Source organism: Papio anubis, chromosome 3 (genome assembly GCF_008728515.1).
Source record: "Papio anubis isolate 15944 chromosome 3, Panubis1.0, whole genome shotgun sequence".
Taxonomy (NCBI): domain Eukaryota; kingdom Metazoa; phylum Chordata; class Mammalia; order Primates; family Cercopithecidae; genus Papio; species Papio anubis.
Window position 1 is genome coordinate 16,586,310 of NC_044978.1, and position 22,927 is coordinate 16,609,236.

Below are 22,927 nucleotides of genomic sequence, written 5' to 3' on the forward strand. Positions count from 1 at the left end.
ACCTCTTACTTTCTGAGCTCAGAACCTGATAGATACGGGTTAGACAGATACTTGCATGTTTGTTGTTTTTCTTTTTATTTCCTCTCTCTTTCCAAAACCGTAAGGTAGAGTTACTCATGTCACAGTTTGGTTCGTTCGTTGGTGGATATCAAGGTGAGATTGTTATACAACTTAGAGGGATTAACATCATTCAGACAGCCCGGATTCCAGCTGGTGTGAGAACTGATGTCTTGTTTTCTGTTTGGGAGAGGGTTATTCGGTATATAAGGGTCATTGTGTTTTGTTAGGTGTGAACATTTTTTGGAAGTTTAATTAGGGGAAGAAGAATGTAGGCAAAGTTGGGCAGACATAGAGGTGAACTAGGAAAGATGTTTGTCCTTTTTTTTTTTTTTTTTTTTTGGGCTTTCCAGTGTTGGAACCTCTTTCTTTTTTTCTTTTTTGAGACGGAGCCTCGTTCTGACTCCTAGGCTGGAGTGCGTGGGGCAATCTCGGCTCACTGTAAGCTCTGCCTCCTGCGTTCATGACATTCTCCTGCTTCAGCCTCTCCAGCAGCTGGGACTACAGGTGCCAGCCACCACTCCCAGCTAATTTTTTTTTTTTTTTTGGTATTTTTAGTAGACAGGGGGTTTCACCGTGTTAGCCAGGATGGTCTCGATCTCCTGACCTCGTGATCTGCCTGCCTCGGCCTCCGAAAGTGCTGGGATTACAGGCCTGAGCCACCGCGTCCGGCCCGAACCTCTTTCTTATATGGAGGAAAGCATGCACTTTGTGAATCTCCATGGGACACTGCATCCTGCATTCCACTAAAGAAGATGCAAAGGATCAGCTACTCCCTTTTCTCTGTTTCCCTGGCAGCTATGCTACAGGCATTGTGGCTGAGGCTTGGCCAGTCAGGTGCTCCCAGTGTTGAATGAGAATCTTAAGTAAGATAAACAAAATGCAGCGATCTTTTAGAATTCACTTTGTGATGATGACACAGAGGGGATGGGAACAGCATCCAGTGTCCAGTGGCAGCAGAGTCTGACAGTGTGTGGGAGCAGCAATTCATACAGTGGCACCCTAACCAGGCAGTTTCTGTGGCATAACCTTGCCCATGGCTCAGTACGCTCTACTTCCCTTAATTCCCACCCATTTTCTCATCTCTACTGTTGATTCTATGAGCTTTCTGATATCCTTCCAATAAATTCCTCCTCTGCTGAAGCTTTCCAGTGTAATTCTTGCAACCAAGAACACTGACTGCTAAAAGTATATATTATCACCCCATTTTCAGCTGACAATTTGGGTCATTGAAAGGCTATATTGTGGGCCAATAGCCACACAGTAAATAGGGCTGAAATTTGAACCCAGATCCGCTTGATGCCAAGCTTGTATTCTAAACCACTACTCTGTTAAGTACCATTAGTTAAAAATAGGAAATACTACAAAGACTAGCTTCCTATGGTTTTTAGAGAATTATTTCTTAGCTTAAGGACACAAGGAATTTATATAGTAGGTTATCACCAACTGTTGAGGCTACTGCTAGGAAAAACCACGTCGTGCTGATGAGCTCAGGGAGATGCCTGTGCCATCACTTTCAGCACAAAACCACTGCAGAAGTGTTTGCCAGTCATGGTTCTGTCGTTGTTTTTCTGGAGTCTAGACAGGGTGTTGCTTCCTACCTCTTTTCTGCTGGCTGGTGACCTTCCCTTTTTCATGCTTCCTGCTTTCTTCCCCACCTCCTCTAAAATGAGCTTCCCTCGTTGATTCCCACCACAGCCTTTTCCTTCTCTAGGAGAAACCTTAGATAATTATTCCTGCCCCCCTCCCAAAATATAATCCTGCTCTTTAAGGAGGGAATTTTTTTTTTTTTTTCATTCCTTTAGATTGGAAAAAGGCTCCTTCGGTTCATGGTAGAGCCTGACTTTTAAAAGCCTTCTGAGAGGGTGTCTCATGGTTAACCCTGGGGAGATGTTTCACTATCTGGCAGCCCTTCTCATCACCGACATTCAGTTGAAATCTCTCTGTCCTTAATTTTACCCCAATTTAGTCCTTCGACTCAGCCCAGTAATGACTCTGACTGTTGTTTACTCTGTGGACACTTTCCAATGACAATCACGTCTCCTCTCGGTCGCTACTCAGCAGAGCTGGCCATTTGAGAATCTTTTAATCATTTCTTTTTGTACGTCAGTCTCTTTGCCCTCTGAGTCATTTGTGCTCTCCTCTTAACTTCCTTCAGTTTGAGCTCAATTGGAAATATGATTAGCATATAGATTTTTCCTGCTTCTGGCAAGGATTTTTACACTGGAAAAAAGAGGCTATACGTTTTGTAGAAAACTCAAGGTCTGACCCACCAAACTCCACTATTGCCTTCCTGGACCAATATCCTTCTTCAATAGCCATTTTATACAACGTTTTCTTCTGGTAATGAGAAGTTAATTGCAAGGCTTTGATACATTTGGATGGGGTTTGTATTTTGTTATCTTTTGTACTTAACTTCAGGCAATGTTACTTATCTTAAAATTGATTGTAGAATGCCTTAAATGTAGCTGCAGTGGCTTATTGTTCTTTTAATAACCATCACTCTTTTGTAATAGGTATCTCTCTTGTCACAGACAGCTTCTGTGATCCGGAAACTCCTATCTCCTCTGGGATCTAACGTTAATTTTTACAGCTGCCTTGTTATCCAGCAGTATTCTTTGTTTTGCTTTACCACAGCCACCCAGGAGTATTTATCAAGCACTGCACTGTTTAACTGCCTATAAAGATTAGGCCCAGGCTATTTACTTACTGAGTTGGTTAAAATTGGCAATTGGGATAATAGTCTTCCCTTTCCAATGGCTGGTGCAGCTGGCATATTTCCTGCCAGGTTGAAAAATATCAGTGCGTTGTTTAATATGTCTCTTTGAAGAGAAATCTGAAGCCAGGGAAAGCAAATGGAAGCCAGCTCACTGTTGGTAGAGCAATTGCCTCCTAGTTAGTTAACATTTGATAGTTAAGACCTTGAATTTGAATTTTTCAAAAGCATTTGCCTGAGTTAACTAGACTTTATTTTTCACTGGTTTGTTTTTTATCAGTGTGTTGTACAGAGTGAATGGCCTCGGACCTTCAATGGCTGTGCACTGCTTTCTCAGGACTTTCCCTCGGAGGGAAGCACTGACCCCTATCTCTTTCCCTTTTCTCCACCCTTAGAGCTCAGAGATATCAAGAGGCAAAGCGGGGAAAGGTGGGTGACTAAATCACCAGGAATTCCCTGAGGTATCTGTTCCGTGTTGTTCCCTTGTGACGATGATGGGTGGCCTTCATGTGTCTGATGTTGTCCTATAGTCAGAACCAGGGTTTTCCTCAATTCTCAGGACTAACTGTAACTCTAATCCCTTCTCGTGCTACTGAGAAAGCATAACAGAGTACAAGGGAGTGAAAATGATATTATTTTAGGGAAAAATTAAATTACTTTAGCTCAATTAAAAATGTAGAAACTTTGGAGCTTTATATGTTATGAATGAATTAATTGTGACACCCCTAATTCCTGAACAAGATCCAGGGGTGGACCCAACAAGGATTGGAGCACTGCTGCCCTTCCCATGCCCCCTTGTTAGAATTCCAAGGGTGAAATAGCTCTCCTCTATCAGCTAATTGAGCCAGAAGGGAATATTTAGGAAAAAGAAGGCGAGGTGTGTTCTACTCCCAAAGATGTATGTTACTAGTTTCCTTCCTATAGTGAAGATGACTGGATATTTTTATTTTATAAGGGTTAAAGACTTCAAACATATTCAACATTTTCTGTCTTTTTCTTTTGAGCTTATTCTCTCAGTAATCTTCAGTCATCTATTAAAAAACAATAGTAAAGGGAGAGTAAGATTACTGAGAATGACTTTCCTTTATACATGATATCTGGCTGTGGTTTTTCAATTGGGAAACAGATTTTCAGCCCTATTGGCAAGGTTTACTAAGTATGCCTTTGACTATTTTCTCCCTGAATTTTATTATGTAAAAAGTTTCTTCATAGGAGAAAGCTTTGCCATGAAGCTGTATTGCAGGTTTTTGTAAACTTGCATGATTAGGGTCAACCAATAAATGTTTGATGAATGAATGAGCCAGTATCTTATGCAATTAATAGTGTTGTTGGCCATCTCATTTTTTACGGAGTGTACTGTTTGTTCAGTCTAACATTGCCAATAATTACTCTTACCCTAGCCCTCCAAGTGAGGGAAAATATGCTCCATGTTCTCCAGATTGAATTCTTATAGCTTAACATGGACACCCTTTTTGATTTTATTATTATTGCAAAATAACGTAATTTTCTACTTGTAAGGAAAAATGTACAGTGCAATGTAGGAATAAGTGCCCTAAATTATAGAAATTAGGTTACTTACCCCTGATTATATAGCCAATTAGAACAAAGCTTAACTACTGTAAGATTAGAGTTGATGACCTTAGGAATTAGAAACAAAAACCAAAAACAGCTTTGCTAAGATGTATGGTAAGCCTTGTTCTTTTGTGGTGATTTAGAATAAGACGAATTGGCCAAATGCAATGTACCTTGAAGAAGTTTAAGAATATTAATTCACATCAGGTCAAAATCATCACTATTATGAAAGTAATTACAACAACCACTGCTTTTGCTTATTTTCCATTTATGTGATTCAGCAGTACAAGCAAAATGAGGTAAAGTTATAGGTCAAGAACAGTCGCCCTTCTTCAGTTATTTCTGAAGCCTTTTATGATTGTATTATAGTCCAATGTTCACCTTAGACTTGTCTCCTTTCTCAGTTTCATGCATTTCTTGTTGCTTAATTAGTTTTAGAAATCAAGGTCACTCTGGAAAGCTTTCAAATCACAGATTCCTGCTCATAAGTGGATAAATGCGAGTATACTGGGAAAAAATACATAGTTTCTACTATTTTTTGTCTCCCTGTGATTCTGGTGCTCTAGGGCTCCTTTGGAAAGGGTTATAGCTTATTCCATTAGCAGTGAAGAGTCCTAAAACTATTATACAATGGGTCCCTCTGCCTCAGCTTTATTGAGTTCTAAGCCATTAAGGTGAATCTCTACCACGAGTGACTCATGTAATATATTAATATCTATACTTGCCATTTCCATCCACAGAAGCTCCATAGATAAGTTGTATTCTTCTCAGCTTGTATTGGATCTTTTTTCTTTTTCTCAGACTCTTTTCTCTAAATGTTGATAATCCCTAGTGAATGCCATTACCATACTCATTTAGAATGGGGTAACAACATCAGTGTGTGCTGGGAGAGAGGAGAGCAGTCTTTCATAATCTTCTTCCAATGGGGGAACTACATGGGAGTTAAAGCAGCTTAGAGTCATTAAAGTTCCATTGTAAATAAGATTTGTGCTCTTTGACAGAGATTTTTTTTTTTTCCTGCCCACTGCCCAATGGGGTATATTTTCCTCTTGCCTCAATTTTTTCCTTGGAGCAGTGATTCTAAAACAATGCATCACATCAATCAAAATATTCAGTTAAGATACATTCCTTATGATTTTGAGTGAAGATTTTCATTTACTCTCTGTTTCTTTTCTTCCTCTCTCATTCTCCCTCTTATTTTATCTAGCTCTTTCTCTCTCTGCCTTCTATTTTATAGGTTGAACTATGGGAAATATTGAAAGTAGTGCATTGAAGTAGGCATTATTCCTGCCATTCGTTCATCTATCCAACAAAAAAAAGTTAAGCATCTAACATATACATATTTTAGATTAACTGATATCTCTTTACAGGTCTGTTGCTGGAATAGCATTTAGGAACTTTATATTTGTTTTTGTTTATTTTATTTTCATTGTTTTGCTATATACCAGATGAGTCATTGTCTCCTTATTGTGGCTGGGGCTGCAATACAGCTTGTCAAGAACAAACTCTGTAGAAAATAGCTTCATTTCATGGCAGCTTTTCCCCAATTTTATTTGTCTCAGGATGCAGTAAAATTGAACAAACACAGCTTATCCTACATTCTGAAGATGGGGCACATTTATCAGGTAAGTCTGTCAGACATTATTACCACACTTTGATAGAGGAATTACCCCTGGTGCAATGCAAAACCAAGGAAGTAAATTAGCAATAAAAAGCTAATATCTTCTTCACTGCTTTGTTTTATTGCTAAATTCCCTGACAGCAATCTCCTTCCAAAATCCTCATTCATCACGTGAAACACAATTTTATTGGCAATATACATAAAGCAAATTACAAAATAACAATTTTAATATTGTGGAAGGTGTTTGACAATTCAATTGTTTTGTGAATTCTACTTTCACTTTTTCTTTACTTTTTAATTAAGTGTATATAATTGCATATCAAAACAGAGTAGAAGACTGTATTTCCTTTTTAAAGCACCTTCGTTATATGTTATTTATATACTCTAAATTAAGCTGGTTGTTATGATGTTATTTTGATACCATGATGGCTGAATAAAGGTTGTAGGGACATTTTCAAGCAGTGAATAGCCTAGATATTATAATCTAGCTGTAATAGCACACAAACAATTTTACTTTAGATAAAGCTTCATGCTCAAACTTAAAAATAGCAAAATAGAACCACATAGCCTACATGATTTCTAAGTTTCTTTCTTTTTTTCTTTCTTTCTTTCTTTCTTTCTTTCTTTCTTTCCTTCCTTCCCCCTTCCTTCCTTCCTTCCTTCCTTCCTTCCTTCCTTCCTTCCTTCCTTCCTTCCTTCCTTCCTTCCTTCCTTTTTTTCTTTCTTTCTTTCTTGAGACAGAATTTCACTCTTGTTGCCCAGACTGCAGTGCAATGGTGTGATCTCAACTCACTGCAGCCTCTGCCTCCAGGGTTCAAGTGATTCTCCTGCCTTAGCCTCCCAGGCAGCTGGGATTACAGGTGCCTGCCACCATGCCTGGCTAATTTTTGTATTTTTAGTAGAGACGGAATTTCACCATGTTGGCCAGGCTGGTCTTGAACAACTGACCTCAGGTGATCTGCCTGCCTCGGCCTCCCAAAGTACTGGGATTATAGGCGTGAGCCACCATGCCTGGCCTAGGACTTTTCAATAAGTAACCCAAGTACTCAAACCCAAACCTACTTTGTGAGCCCCTACATGTTGACTCTGGATCCTACATGTTGACTCTGGATTAATATTTCATACCATGAGTATTTTGTTCAATGTCTTTAAGAAGAAAATCAGTCCTGATTTTCATCTGCGTTTCCTCTATGATTACAAATAACACCTCATTTCACCCTAAAAAATTATCTGGTTTGCACAATAGATTATATGGCTACCCTACCTAAGAAGCACTTTGCTAGACTATACGCTGCTGGAGGACAGGGTTTCATTAAATACCAAACTCTTTCATTTACATTTTGCTTTGCAAGTTATGAAGCAATTTCATGTTTATTATCATATTTCACACAATTATAAGAAGGCCTAGAGGGACTGAATATTTGTCCAATTTCAAATGGGAAAGAAAGACTGTAGCAGTCGTTTTTTGATGACTAACCAGTCTTTTTTCCCTAGTTGCATATACTTTTTAGTCTAATGCAAAAACTCACTCTTGTTGGTACTCAACAAACATTTATTGAAATAAATCTAGAGAGAATGTTGCGCCCTCAGAGCAAAAGACCAAGCTCCTGACGTTGTTGGAAACAGTTTATCCTAGTTTGGGAGAAGAGACACACGAAGTATGATATGAAGGAAGATTGGGGATTTTGCTGTTCTAACATTTTTCTTTACTCCAACAAGAAAGATCCTTTGATTTTCTTACCAAAGGAATTTCACTCATCTGATGTTTTAGCTTACTTGGAGGAAGTTTACTCGGGGTTGATGGAAATAGAAAAGAATTTTTTAAAACAGAGAGAATAATTCCTCAAAGAGCTTAGCATCTTGGCCAGCGGCTTAGCTCTGGTAGCAGATAGTGCAATGTGTACTGCTTTGCTCTATAGCGGAAATATTCACCAACATTTTTAGAAATTGCCACTGAAGCTGCAGCTCATTTTCTCTGTAGACTTTCTCCCTGGCCATTTTAAACTGTCACTGCCTCAACCCCATAGGCGATTTTCTGGCAGACGACTGATGTCTGAGGAATGTAGAAACAAGGTCATTAGCTTTCCTCCAGTTAAGTCCTTCCTGTCGTTCACAATAAAAGAACCTCAACTCCAGGCCCTTTTTCAAGCAGAGGCATTTATTATCCAGATGAATTGCCCCAAAGATTGTTTTATTTTAAACATTTCAATGACTGACTCTGCATAGTTGTTTAATACTTGTTTGAGCTCCTTGGTTTTTTTTTGGTTTTTTTTTTTTTGGTTTTTTTTTTTTGATGAATCCTTGTCTTCTGACTGAAGGCAGTTTGGAGAATGTACGTGTTTCTGACCCCAACCATTTGCTAGTGGGTAGACATTAATGAGAAGTGGCTCCTTGCTTCAAATGCAGTATTTCTTTTGTGAGATTATTTCTTTGACATCTCAGTCACTCTGACACTTCCCTGCTGCTTCCTCTAGGACATTAAAAAAAATTGTCTTAAGCAATAAAGCATGACTGTTTCTTTCTCTCTTCCAACCCCACCCATACACACTTTCCCACCTCCTTTCATCCATTCTTTACTAAAATAGGTAGTGTTAGACAGGCCCTCAATACCCCCTTTATCTTTAACAAAAATTGAAAGTCCTGATCATATAATTTTATCCTTTTGATTTGAGTTGCACTGTCTAGGTTTTGACCCTAATAGGATATTTTGCGTCTACTGCATTTTTTTTCACCATAAAATCTGAACACATGGCTTGGTTTATCAGTGCAAAACCACACTATAAATTCCATAACAATTTTTTGGGTGGTAGAGATTTGAATAGCAAACATTGGTAAAGTGAAACACCCTTTCCCATACATTCTCTTTCACGCGTCCTTAGTATACACAAAAATAACAGAAAAATATTTGGAAAAAATGGTGTGGAGGATTTACTCTGTGTGCCATTAGAGGCTGAAATTTAAATAAACTGAAAAGAAAAAAATTAAATTAACTTTTATTTCAGAAGACAGAGGATGAGGTAGAAATGACCTTTAAAGAAGGTCTTAGTGTTTATTTTCAATGAAAAGAAAGTTACAAATCTGAGAGAACCACAGTTAAAACACAGCAGAAATTCTAAGCTTTTCCTTACCTTCTGTAACTTTTTTCTAACAAAGTTAGTGAACTGAGTTGAGCATAGTGAGATATTGTTACGCTTAAAAGACTTTTAATTAAACTTGTAGTATTTTTTCAAAGATGGGGGGAACCATAGCTCAACTGTATTTACACAATGTATTTGAAATGATGTTGGCTGGTTATTTGCCATCAGAAATTAATGTTTCCTTTCCTAAGACAAAACTTGAGAAAAAGCATGGTTTAGGGGCAGAAGGACTAATACACTGAAAAACAATGTTGAGTAAATCAGTTCACCATGCTATGCCTTCTTTTGATTTTCACTTCTATTCTACAGTAGAATGAAGTTCACTAAGGACGTAGAGAAAGGGACAATAATATCAAATTATTAATGTGAGACTCAATACCAGGCACTTAAAGTAGGGGTCTTGATGTATTTGTTATACCTTCATTGAGAAATTTAAGTGACTGAAAAGATATTTACTATGATACCATAATACTGCCTATTTTTGGTCTTCAAATTCTGTGATCCTGCTTTAAATAATTTATGGGAGAAACTTTCTTCCAGTTATAAATATGTATTGGATTAAATTAACACTTGTTTGAATTTCGAGTGTGTTGGGGCTTTATTATCATTTCCAATACATGCCTCTTAAACATAACTAATGCTTTCTAAACAGATGCAACATTAACAAAATTATCTTTAAGAAGATATTTTCAAAGTGGTGAGACCACTGGTCTGGACCAATAGCTTTCAAAACGTGGACTCCAGACCATCAGCATCATCTAGCAACATGTTGGAAATGTAAATTCTTGAGCCTCATTTCAATCACTAAGGGGTGGCCCAGTATTCTGTGTTTTAACATTACCTCCAGGTGTTTAAACACTAAAGTTTAATAATCATTGACCTAATAAAAGCCAGAGGATTCTTGAAATAAAATGTTCTTAGGCATGTTTCTCTCAATGCAAATTTATAATAGCTTCGGATTACAACTGATCATTCCTCCAGACATCTGCAGTGTTTACTTGTGAGCAACCGTGTCAGATAATTAACTTGGATTTGCTAGTGGTAGGATATTAGGAACTGGGGCACAAAGCAATTATTTATCTCTTTGATAATAGAATTTTCTGTATCTAGTGGCCTAACCCAGAAATTCTGATACAATAGATTTGAGGTAAGACCTGCTGCTATATTCTAAATGTTTGTGTCACTACCCCCCAAATTTATATATTGAAATCCTGACCTCCACGGTGATGCTATTAGGAGGGAGACCTTTTAGGAAGTGATGAGGTCATGAAGGCAGAGATTTCATAATTGGGATTAGTTCTCTTATGAAAGAGGCCCCTGAGAGCTCCCTTGCCCCCTCACTATGTGAGGCCGTGGTGAGAAGACATGATCTTTAAATCAGAAACTGGGGCCTCAGCAGGCACTGAATCTGCCTGCTCCTCCATCTCGGACTTCTCAGCCTCCAGAACTGTAAGAAATACATTCCTATTATCTCTAAGTTACCCAGTGTATGACATTTTGTTATAGCAGCCCAAACAGACCAAAAGGCCTAGTAATACACATGTTTAACTTGTACCCTCAAAAGAGAAAAACTGCCGGAGAGAATTCACATCAGTGCAGACAGAGAGTCTCACATGGCTAAGAAATGTGCCTGACAACTTTTCAGAAATAAGACTATTAAAAGAAGGTCAGCTTGGAGTCTTGCTGCGAAGTGAGCACAAATTCTTTGCTTAATGACTGTTTTCCTCTCCCTGAGGACTGAACTCATTGATAATTACCAAGAACACAGTATTTGCTTTTAGATTTGTCATCTAGAGCTATGCAAATAGCTTTAATTGATCACTTCTTTTCTTAAAAGTACCTTGGAAATCTCATTAAGAAGGACTAATCCTGGATTCACTTCTTACTTTAATAAGCTTGTGGGAAAATCAACAAAAACACACAGGTACAGAGAAGAACAAACATAATTAAGCGGTTAAAAACAGAAGTCTCCAAAGAATGAGTGATTTTACTATTTTGAGGTACCTCCATACAACTCATATTGGCTTTGCTCTGGGTGAATGACCCTGTAGTGAGGTATAAAGTACCATTGAGAATGGAAGGAGCAGAGGCCCACATATTAGAAGGCCTGAATCTAGCTAGTCCTGATTCTGCTGTTAACTTGCTAGCCCCTTGCAAGCCCCTTCACTCTGAGTCCTTCAGTTTTTTCATAAGGATTATAATATTATTGACAGCAGAGGTTTTTATAAGTGTGGAGTGAGACAATACACATAAAATTGCTTTGAAAAACAAAAGTAGTAATTCAAATAGAATGTCCATCCATCATCCATCTATCTACGTATCTACATATCTATGTATCTATGTATCTATGTACGTATGTATGTATGTATGTATGTATGTATGTATGTATGTATCTATCTATCTATCTATCTATCTATCTATCTATCTATCATCTATCTGTCTATACCTTACCATAATATTGAGAATTAATAATGTGGTTAATAGGCCATGTTGGAGATCCACTGTTCTGAGCTTGGAAAAATATAAAATGACTGCATTGATTTCAAATAAATTTTTTAAATTATGAAAAAATCATTTAAATTAGACTTCATTCAGCAAAGGGATTTAGGTGGATATATAACTCTTGATTACAAAGCTTTCATTAAGTAACTTGTAAAGACCCATGTGAATGCAATACACAGTCATCAAGAAGCTGATTTTGGTCTGGTCCTGTTTGAAGGGAAGGAATAAGTCGAGTTGATTTCTTGTAGACTGTAAGCCTTAATAAGCAAAATACGTTTTCTTTTCCTACAGGAATAAGAAACAGGCACGTGGACTATAAATAGGGTGAGTATTTAATTTGTTATTAAAATTAGGACACTTTTAAGAGTAAAAGGGGGCCAGGCGTGGTGGTGTGCACCTGTAATCCCAGCACTTTGGGAAGCCAAGGCGAGAGGATCACTTGAGCCCTGGAGTTTGAGGTTACAGTGAACTAACATTGCACCACTACACTCCAGCCTGGAAGACAGAGCAAGACCGTGTTTCTAAAAAATAAAAACAGGCTGGCATGCAGTGGCTCAGGTCTGTAATCCCAGCACTTTAGGAAGCCGAGGTAGGTGGATCACTTGGGGTCAGGAGTTTGAGACCAGCCTAGCCAACATGGTGAGACCCCCCCGCCGCCGTCTCTACTAAAAATGCAAAAATTAGTGAAGCCTGGTGGCACATGCCTGTAATTCCAGCTACTCGGGAGGCTGAGGCACAAGAATTGCTTGAACCTGGGAGGCAGAGGCTATAATCCGCCAAGATCGCACCACTGTGCTCCAGCCTGCTTGATAAAGCCAGACTCCCTCTCAAAAATTATAAAAGTAAAAATAAAAATTAAAAGAAAAACAGTAAAAGGGACATTATTAATAATCACACAGGACAACAAGCATAGGCATAAAGTAATATAGGTAAACCAGCATCTAAGCTGTTTAGTTATGAATAGCCCTCTCAAGGTGAGTAAAGTCAGAATAAACTCATCGGCAAAAAGATTCTGAAATATAACCAGCCTTTCTGTACTGAGGTCAGTTGGATCACCACGTTGGAACGAGCAAAGAAGGACAGCAGAGGCCCGCAGAAAGCCTAGGAAGCTATTGTGCCTCAGGCAGAAGCAGGCAACTTCAGGCAACAGGGATGGAAGAAATGTTTCCAGGTTTCTCTGAAGTGAAGCATCAAACGTGTGCCTGAGCTGTTGTCTGCCGAGAGGCTGCGGTACCAGACACACCAGTCTGGTATGTCAAGCTCAGAGATGAGTGACTATGAATAAAAGCTTCAGGTCAATGTCAAGTCTACCAAATAGAGTTGCAAACAGCTCCCAGTTCTGCAAGCAAAGGCTATAGACATAAATCAAAGAGCAATCTTCCAATGTTGGCAGTGCGGGAAAGACTGGCCACTCATCACGCTTCGGTGTCCTCAGCCACCGTTTCACGCATGGAGAGTAATTACAGTTGGTGGTGTCATCTGAGAGGAATGATGGCAGGAGCAGGACTGGCCGATGAAGGGAGAGAATGAAGTGTGCCCCATATTGAGAGATATAATTTACTTATCTCCATTTATGTGTACTCCCAGAATCATAGGGAATCACTTAAAAATATTTTCCCTTTGAGGCATTCTTTCTCATGATTTATAAGAAATGCCTTATTTCCAGCATATCTCCAGCATGTGTTTATGGAACCGCATTGCAGCCTCATAATCCTGCCAGGGTAACAAGCCTAAAGACATTTTACTAAATGAGTTTTTAGGGATAAATCAATGTTCACAATGTCATATTGTTAGGATGATTCTAAATTCTGAAAAAATGTAACCTAGCACTCTTCCTCAGGGGAAGGTCAGGAGAACTGCCTAGTTCTGGGGCAGATTCTGCAGTAAGACAAGAAGTCAAAGGCACAGCTGGCATAGCCTTATCATCAACTTTCTTCTAAGTCCTTAGATGTGTGATATCCTGGGCCAGGAATGTCCCACAGTGGCAGGTGGGGCCCTTTATGACTGTGGGATTGCCAGCTTTGTAATCAAAGTGTATTGAATTTCTTTTTTCTTTTTTTTTTTTTTAAGACAGGATCTCACTTTGTCGCCTAGGCTGGAGTGCAGTGGTGTGATCATGGCTCACTGCAGCCTCGACCTCTTGGGCTCAAGTGATCCTCCCGCCTCAGCCTCCCCAGTAGCTGCGATTACAGGCATGTGCTGTGACACCCAGCTAATTTTTTTAAATGTTTTATAGAGACGAGGTCTCATTATGTTGTCCAGGCTGGTCTTGAACTCCTGGGCTCAAATGATCCTCCCGCCTTGGCTTCTCACAGTGCTGGGATTATAGGTGTGAGCCACTGTGCCTGGGGCACTAACTCTTTTGATGGGTCAGCCATAAACTCCATAGAGCTTATTTTTCCAAGGAAGCATTCTTTTCTCACTATTTCCTTATGGAGATAGTTATAAAAAGATTGAAATAAAAGTTTTTCATCTGAGAGGAAGAAGCACAAAATAATAGTAAGTATTTCCTTATTTATATTTGTCTATCTTCTTTTAAAACATTGCTCCTAAAGGAAATGATGTCAAGTGTTGGCATGGGTTTCATGTTTTCCAAGAAACATGAGAAGAACGGGCCTAACACACTCTTTCATTGCTTGTAAGTCCATTTTCATTTTCTGTTATTCATTTATTGTATAAAGTTTTAGGATATCAATTAGTACAGCAATTCTGGAACTTGCATTACTCCCTGAGGCTTCTGATGTAGTGAATACTTTTAAAAACAGTTATCTGATCATATTAATGTTTTTAAGTAAATACCAGTAGACATAGAAGCCAGTACATTGCTATTGGCAGGGTATTAATCCAGCCTTGAAAAAAGTGTGTGTAAGTCCTACATTTAGTTCATGATTGCTTTAAAGCAGAGCTTTTTCTTTGTAAGTACATAAAAAAAATTTTAAAAATTAATTATTCTGGCAAAACCACGTCTTATGATGGAGAAGTAGCAATTTCCAAGGCCAGATTATGATTTTTCCTCCCATTCTGATAAAAGGGTAGGTCAGTACTCTACTGTCCAATTTATTTTCATTTGTTATTATTATTATTTTGAGACAGAGTCTTGCTCTGTCACCAGGCTGGAGTGCAGTGGCACGATCTCGGCTCACTGCAACCTCTGCCTCCTGGGCTCAGATGATTCTCCTGCCTCAGCCTCCCGAGTAGCTGGGACTACAGGCACCCGCAACCTCGCCCGGCTAGTTTTTTGTATTTTTTTAGTAGAGACGGGGTTTCACTGTGTTAACCAGGATGGTCTCGATCTCCTGACCTTGTGATCCACCCGTCTTGGCCTCCCAAAGTGCTGGGATTTAATTTTTGTATTTTTAGTAGAGACGGGGTTTCACCATGTTGGCCAGGATGACCTCGATCTCTTGACCTTGTGATCTGCCCGCCTCGGCCTCCCAAAGTGCTGAGATTACAGGTGTGACCCACGTGCCCGGCCTACTGTCCAATTTTCAAATCATGTTATTTCCAGGAAAGAGAGTGTTTCTGAGGATTGTTCAGTCCCCTTTGTTAAATAAACATACCAACAAATGTAGTTTTCTGCTTTTCAGAATGGTAATAGTGGTGCTTCAGGTAAACAGTGTTAACCTTCAGTGGAGTGGAAATGCCTTCTCAGATGTGCTTATTGGCAATGTTGTGTCCTTTGGCTTAAGGGTAGATTCTCGAGGCTTCATTTCATTCTATTTGTTTCCTATTTGCACACATTTAACAGTTGCTTGACAGTTTGGAGTTTTAATTTTGGTCTTAATGTCTCAAGTGTTCCTTAATTTAAAAAATTAATTTTTTATATTACATTTAAACAATTTAATTTAATTTTTTAAAACTTTTATTTTAAGTTCAGGAGTGAATGTGCAGGTTTGTTGTATCAGTAAACTTGTGTCATGGCGATTGTTTGTACAGATTATTTCATCACCCAGGTATTAAGCCCAGTACCCATAAGTTATTTTTCTTGATCCTCTCCCTCTTCTCACCCTCCACCCTTGAATATGCCACAAAATATTACATTATTTTATTCAGAGATCAAGAGACCAATCTTGGTTGACCTCTGTGTATCACACCAAAACAATGCAATATATTCAGGATTTCTCAAAGGACAGAGCCAAACATGTTATGGCTAGCTTTCCATGATTATAGCATCCTACAAGATCATTGCAAATCTGAACTTTGCAGGGTGCAGAACCCAGGGTTGTCTCTTTCATAGAATTGTAAATAGCAGTCAGCTGTTTAATGACATAATGTGAATTTTTATTGGCTCATCTAATTCTACAACAAGATTGCTCTGTGAACACTTGAGATAAATCTTCATTCATTCTCTGGAATTGTTCAACACACAGGTTAATTTTTCACTATTGATTTTCTCCAGTATGCATCTTGAATGCTTCAAGATCTCTTGATCTATACAAAATATCTCTGTGACAGAAGGTTAAAAAAATAGCTCTTCAAATTTATGACGAACCCACAGCCAATATCATACTCAATGGGCAAAAGTTGGAAGCATTTCCTTTGAAAACTGGCACAAGACAAGGATGCTCTCTCACCACTCCTATTCAACTAATTATTGGAAGTTCTGGCCAGGGCAATCAGGCAAGAGAAATAAATAAAGGGTATTCAAATAGGAAGACAGGGAGCCAAATTATCTCTGTTTGCAGATGAAATGATTGTATGTTTAGAAAACTCCATTGTCTCAGCTCAAAAACTCCTTAAGCTGATAAGCAACTTCAGCAAAGTCTCAGGACACAAAATCAGTGTGCAAAAATCACAAACATTCCTATACACCAATAATAGACAGAGAACCAAACCGTGAGTGAACTCCCATTCACAATTACTACAAAGAGAATAAAATATCTAGGACTACAACTTACAAAGGGACATGAAGGACCTCTTCAAGGAGAAGTACAAACCACTGCTCAAGGAAATAAGAGAGGATGCAAACAAATAGAAAAACATTCCATGCTCATGGATAGGAAGAATCAATATCATGAAAATGGCCATACTGCCCAAAGTAATTTATAGATTCAAGGCTATTCCCATCAAGCTACCATTGACTTTCTTCACAGAATTAGAAAAAAACCACTTTGAATTTCACATGGAACCAAAAAAGAGCCCGTAGAGCCAAGGCAATCCTAAGCAAAAAGAACAAAGCTGGAGGCATCATGCTACCTGACTTCAAACTATACTACAAGGCTACAATAACCAAAACAGCATGGTACTGGTACCAAAACAGATATAGAGACCAATGGAAGGGAACAGAGACCTCAGAAATAACACCACACATCTACAACCATCTGATCTTTGACAAACCTGACAAAAACAAGCAATGGAGAAAGGATTCCCTATTTAATAAATGGTGTTGGGAAAACTGGGTAGCCATATGCAGAAAACTGAAACTGGACTCCTTCATTACACCTTGTACAAAAATTAACTCAAGATGTATTAAAAACTTAAGCATAAGACCTAAAACCATAAAAACCCTAGAAGAAAACCTAGGCAATACCATTCAGGACATAGGCATCTGCAAAGACTTCATGACTAAAACACCAAAAGCAATGGCAACAAAAGCCAAAATTGACAAATGGGATCTAATTAAACTAAAGAGCTTCTCCACAGCAAAAGGAACTATCATCAGAGTGAACAGGCAACCTACAGAATGGGAGAACGTTTTTGCAATTTATCTATCTAACAAAGGGCTAATATCCAGAATCTACAAAGAACTTAAACAAATTTACAACAAAAAAAGACCCGCTCAAAGACTGGGCAAAGGATATGAACAGACACTTCTCAAAAGAAGACATTTATGCTGCCAAAAAACATATGAAAAAAAACTCATCATCACTGGTCATTAGAGAAATGCAAATCAAAACCACAATGCTATACCATCTCACGTCAGTTAGAATGGCAATCATTAAAAAGTCAGGAAACAACAGATGCTGGAGAGGATGCGGAGAAACAGAAACACTTTTACACTGTTGGTTGGAGTGTAAAGTAGTTCAACCATTGTAGAAGACAGTCTGGTGATTCCTCAAGGATCTAGAATCAGAAATACCATTTGACCCAGCAATCCCATTACTGGGTCTATACCGAAAGGATTAGAAATCATTCTACTATAAAGACACATGCACACATATGTTTATTGCAGCACCGTTCACAATAACAAAGACTTGGAACCAATCCAAATGCCCATCAATGATAGACTGGATAAAGAAAATGTGGTATATATATACCATGGAATACTATGCAGCCATAAAAAAGGATGAGTTCATGTCTTTTGCAGGGACATGGATGAAGCTGGAAACCACCATTCTCAGCAAACTAACACAGGAACAGAAAACCAAACACCACATATTCACACTCATAAGTGGGAACTGAACAACAAGAACACATGGGCACAGGGAGGGGAACATCAAACACTGGGGGAACATCACACACTGGGGCCTGTCAGGGGGTAGGGGACCAGGGGAAGGATAGCATTAGGAGAAATACCTAATGTAGATGAGGGTTTGATGGGTGCAGCAAACCACCATGGCATGTGTATACTTATGTAACAAACCTGCACATTCTCCACATGTATCCCAGAACTTAAAGTATAATTAAAAAAAAAAAAAAAGAAAGAAAAAGAAAAAAGTAGCTCTTCAAAAGAATGCTTGAAAAATCAGTAAAGATAATGAAATAACTCTTCCCCAACTATTGGCCTGGTAGTTTAACTAGACATTTTCATTAGGTTTCAGGGAGATAACAAAATCATGAACATGTACAAGAAGAGGCTTCATGTACTGTATTACAGTTTCTGAATGTGGATATTACTTTAGTGGGCATCCCCAGGGAGGCATAGTTTTCTCATCTAGTGATTGAAAATCTCAAGTTAAATCACAGTAAAATCCAGAACCAGCTTTGGTAACGGAGTGAGGCAACACAGCACAAGATAAAAAACACAGGAATACGGCCCAGAAGACATCAGCCTGGCCAGGAGTTGGGCCTTTCTGGGCTTTTATTATTCATCTGAAGAAGCAAAGGGATTGGATCCTAGGAGTCTTCCCAGTTCTAAAATTTAATGCTCTAGATCCAAGATGTTATATAAATTTTTATTAACAGGAAAACCAACTTCAAACAAAAAACAAAAAGAAAGCAAAGTTAAAACACTTTTATACTGAAAAAAGTTAAGAGATGTGTCATAAACATGATTCTTTTTTCTCGAGAACTACCTTGATACCTGTATATTCTTCCCCTATCTTGATATTATTGAACAGTAAAAAATTGTTTTAAGGATTAATTGTTCCATTTAGTTTTCAGAGCATTCCTTTCTTCATCCCTGAAATATTGTCTGATTAACAGAAAATGGTGTCAGAAACACTTTATTAATGGTAACTCCTTTTATGAGCTTCCAAATAAAAGAACGTCATTAATATCAACACTACAAAAGAACAACAACGAGAAAAAAATAAAAAACAAAAGCAAAACCCAAATAAACAAACGAACAAATGAAACCACTTGTATGCTCCCACCACTGATTAAACAGAATTGAAGTGAACCAAGCCATTTTCATATATCACTTGGAGTGTAGATTTATTTGGGTTTAAGAATCTCCTAAACTAATTACATCAACCTCACTCCATTTCCTTGCTTAATAAAAATTATGACTGGACAAATATCAGACTTTTAAGATTTTAAAAATAATAGAAAAGTAAAAATAGATTTCCCAGGGAAGTCCCTCTCCTAAATCTTATATGGTTTTGCTGCTTCTGTGAGATTTTTCTTTGGAGTAACTTGAGAGCACAGATTTTTGTTTTTGTTTTTGTTTTTAACTGGATTCATAGAAGGGCACTGAATTAGAAATCCAGTGGATTCAAGGAGGTGAACTTCCACAAACAATAAAAAACCTTTGCTCTGAAAAAACAAAAAGGCAAATGTAAACGAAAGAATGGGAACACTGGATGTCCATTTCATTATGTAATTGAAGTCTTACATTAGATATTGCACCCTCACTTAAAAAAAAAAAAAAAAAAACAGAATAGTATGAGCACTCTGAAATCATCTGCAGCACTTTTAAGGGTTAAACCTGCTTAACCCATTCTTAGTCAGAGAATGGCACCAAAGAGTACAGCTCACCCTTTAAGCGTGGCTAGTTCTAAACCTGTGATATCCTCAGGTTGTCAGAGCAGTCATGCACTCCGTTTTCACCCCCCTCCCACCCAGTTAATAGGATCCATTCATAGCTACTCACTACTGCAGGATTTGACCTGAGAAATGCTAGGATTTATTAGCTCAGCAGTTGTTTTGAAAAGTCCCTAAATTATCTTTGCCCTTGGCCAGCAAGGGAACTGCTAGTCTCAAGTTCTCAGAAGCAGCTGGTGAGATTCTCAGCCAAGTTCTTCAGATGCAGGAAGTTCTTCAAAACAACCTACTTTGACATGGCATTTACAAATCTTTAAACCAGCCTTCCTGGATCGAGGAAATGTTATTCCTGACTCCTTCGACCCAGATGCTGGCTAAAATTTCATTTATAATCTGTAGGTAATCACTCTTTCTTCCTTCCTTCTTTCTAGGAGCTGGCATGGTGGTTAAATTTTTCTAAAACAGTCATATTAATGTGTTCAAAAATCCACTGCTGAGTCTCAGAGAGAGGGTCACATCTGGCCATGAAAATCTTCTTCTCTGCGGGGTTGCAATCCATGCAGCTGTTGCTCACAGGATGGAATAATGTTCTGTCCTGGAGGAGTCAGGAAGAAAAGAAAAGACTGTTGTAATACGTGGTGAATGGTTACAACCCAAAATATACAGAAGTAAGATATTTCTGTTTATATTTCAGTATATATTCATTGTGTAAATAGAACAGCTCCCAAATCAAACAATAGCAGGTGGAGTTGCCAATATGGAATGTGAATTTGTAGGCTCTATTGGCACTATGTAGAGCCTACAAGCAGGTTCAACTAGAGACAATAAATGTATTCATTCATTCATTCATTCAATCGGTCATTCACTTTTTTAAAAAAAATCCATTCATTTTCTGCTCTGTGGTGAGCTTTTTGCTATCTGCTTGGATTTTGAAGATAATAAGCATATGGGGTTGCTTGTCAAGTAGCCAATAATGTAGCTATCTGGGGAGAAACACATACACAATAAATTATATTTTAGTGCACAGTAAATAATACCTCCTGCTCACACGCACACACAGTGACTAGAAGAGTCATAATTCCCTCACATTGAACCTCTAATGGGAAAGAGAAATACAAAAGAAAACAAAAAGCAGTCAAAAGTGCTGGGTTCTCAGCTGCCTTTTTCAGAAGATGAATATGAGTTTGGGGACAGGGGGCACACAGGCAATAACTGGATGTACAAATTCAAATTTGCTAGCTCTTGAGCTTCAGTCTCCTCTCAATCCCTTTATTGATATAATGCAGGTGTTCCAGTGCTGCCATTGTCATTGCTTTCTGCAAAATGGAGGAGGCAACATTCATTTAAAAAAAGCCCCCAGGTACGTGATGCAGGTAACAGCCCAGTGAATGAAGAGATACACGGGGACAGAAAGTTTAAGTAGTGAGCAAGCTCATTATCTGAACAAGCTCTGTTAACACACACCCCCTTTTAATTGTGTAAGTGGGGATAAGGTAATGCTAAAAAAAAAAAAGATTTTTCCTTAGTAGTAATGAATTTTATCTCTAATGTGGTCTATAATGCCAATAATACAAGAAAACATCCCCAAATCACTGCTCACATTTTAGGATCAAGTAATGTTTTACTTAGTTTAGGAAAGGTTTACAGGCTCTGGTTACCTTTATCTGAGGAATACTAAACTTGCAATGCTTTTAGAATTAGGAGTTTCTCAGGCACCCTTTGTAAACATTTCTGGGTTGCTCCTGGATTTTAAGACTCCATCAACCAATATTTAATGTCCTTTTAGGATCCGGATGTTTGCATAGTTAAGCACTGCATGAAGGAAGAAAGAATAAGGAAGGAGAAAGGCAACCTGCAGGCAATTTGGTTTGCCTGTTTCTATTTTCAGTGTAAACAAAGAGCTGTGCCTAATACAAAGGCTTGCTATTCTCTTCTGCTCTCTTTATGAGTTTCGTGAGTTTATTGTGGATTTTACTCTCCTTACACAAAGAGGGCTCCTGAGATCTCCTTGCCATTTTCTTTCCCTCCTGCTTCATTAATTCCACCGACGTCCGACCCCAGGGAAAGACTGAGAAACTCTCCCCTCCGGGGTGGAGGCAGCAGCTTTCAGGAGGAAGGAGAATGCAAGCTGCAGCTCACTCCACCAGCCCTTCTTTTCTGGGGCTCCTAGATATTTGCTGTCCCAGATGCCCTCTCCCAGCCGCCACTGTGGCTCCTCGGGCAGCAGTCTCCTTCATTATCTTCTCTCTACTTCTCCAGAATGTCTCATGCTCATTCTCCCAGCCCCAGCCACTAGTGAAGCTACATGGATATGTATTATAATATACAATTATAATATATCCATGCATTATATAATACGTATAATATGTGTATTATAATATATGTGGATATAATATATTTAAGTCAATTTTTCAAAGAGCACTCTTAAGCTGTTATAGTCATTAAAATTCTAGGTGACCTGCTGCATTCTAATTCACTTTGTTCTATACACATGCACTTCTTGCCCCTTCTTCACCATCTGTATTTTTTTCTGTTGTTACCTTTATCAATAGCTCATGTGGGGCTGGGCACTGTGGCTAACACCTGTGGTCACAGCACTTTGGGAGGCCATGACGGGCAGATCACTGGAGGCCAGGAATTCGAGACCAGCCTGGCCAACATGGTGAAACCCCGTTTCTAATAAAAATATAAAAATTAGCCGGGCGTGGTGGTACACGTCTCTAAATCCAGCTACGTGGGAAGCAGAGGCAGGAGAATCGCTTGAACCTAGGGAGGCGGAGGTTGCAGGGAACTGAGATCAGGCCACTGCACTCCAGCTTGGGAAACAGAGCAAGACTCTGTCTCAAAACAAACAAATGAAACAAAAATAAAAACAAAAACAAAAGGAAAAGAAAAAAGAAAAGCTCTTGTGGGCTCCCCAGATGAGCACAATTTCCCCCTCAAAACACACGTCTCTGTGAACGTTAAGAAATGAGAAAAGGAGTAGGACATGTTTCTATTCTCTTTTCTTCCCTAGCTTGTGTACCTCAGCATGCATGCAAATGCCAAACCCGACTTTCTGAACATTTTATTTTTTCAAACGTTATTTTCTGAGCCATCAACTGGTCATATTTTTCCAAATCCCATATTGGAACACATCCTCTGACAAATACAGGTGTACTCCTGGGGTGAACCCAG

At 38.7% G+C, this 22,927-nt stretch overlaps 1 protein-coding gene and 1 long non-coding RNA gene across 3 annotated transcripts in view; one reads left to right on the forward strand and one right to left on the reverse strand.

Moving 5' to 3' along the window:
• Window positions 1-630: 630 nt before the first annotated feature.
• On the forward strand, window positions 631-21,313 carry LOC103884774. The gene is made up of 6 exons (XR_004182554.1): window positions 631-2,443; window positions 5,908-5,970; window positions 11,897-11,929; window positions 14,161-14,243; window positions 20,182-20,418; window positions 21,037-21,313. It is a non-coding gene; the product is annotated as an uncharacterized LOC103884774 (long non-coding RNA).
• Window positions 18,707-22,927, reverse strand: part of GALNTL6 (polypeptide N-acetylgalactosaminyltransferase like 6) — a 1,207,198-nt gene continuing 1,202,977 nt past the window's right edge. Inside the window, exon 13 of one of the 2 annotated variants that reach the window (XM_003899362.5) lies at window positions 18,707-20,345. In XM_003899362.5, the coding sequence (XP_003899411.2) occupies window positions 20,178-20,345 (168 nt within the window). In that variant the 3' untranslated portion in view covers window positions 18,707-20,177. The remainder of the gene's footprint in view (window positions 20,346-22,927) is intronic. The other variant, XM_003899363.4, reaches the window with a different exon arrangement.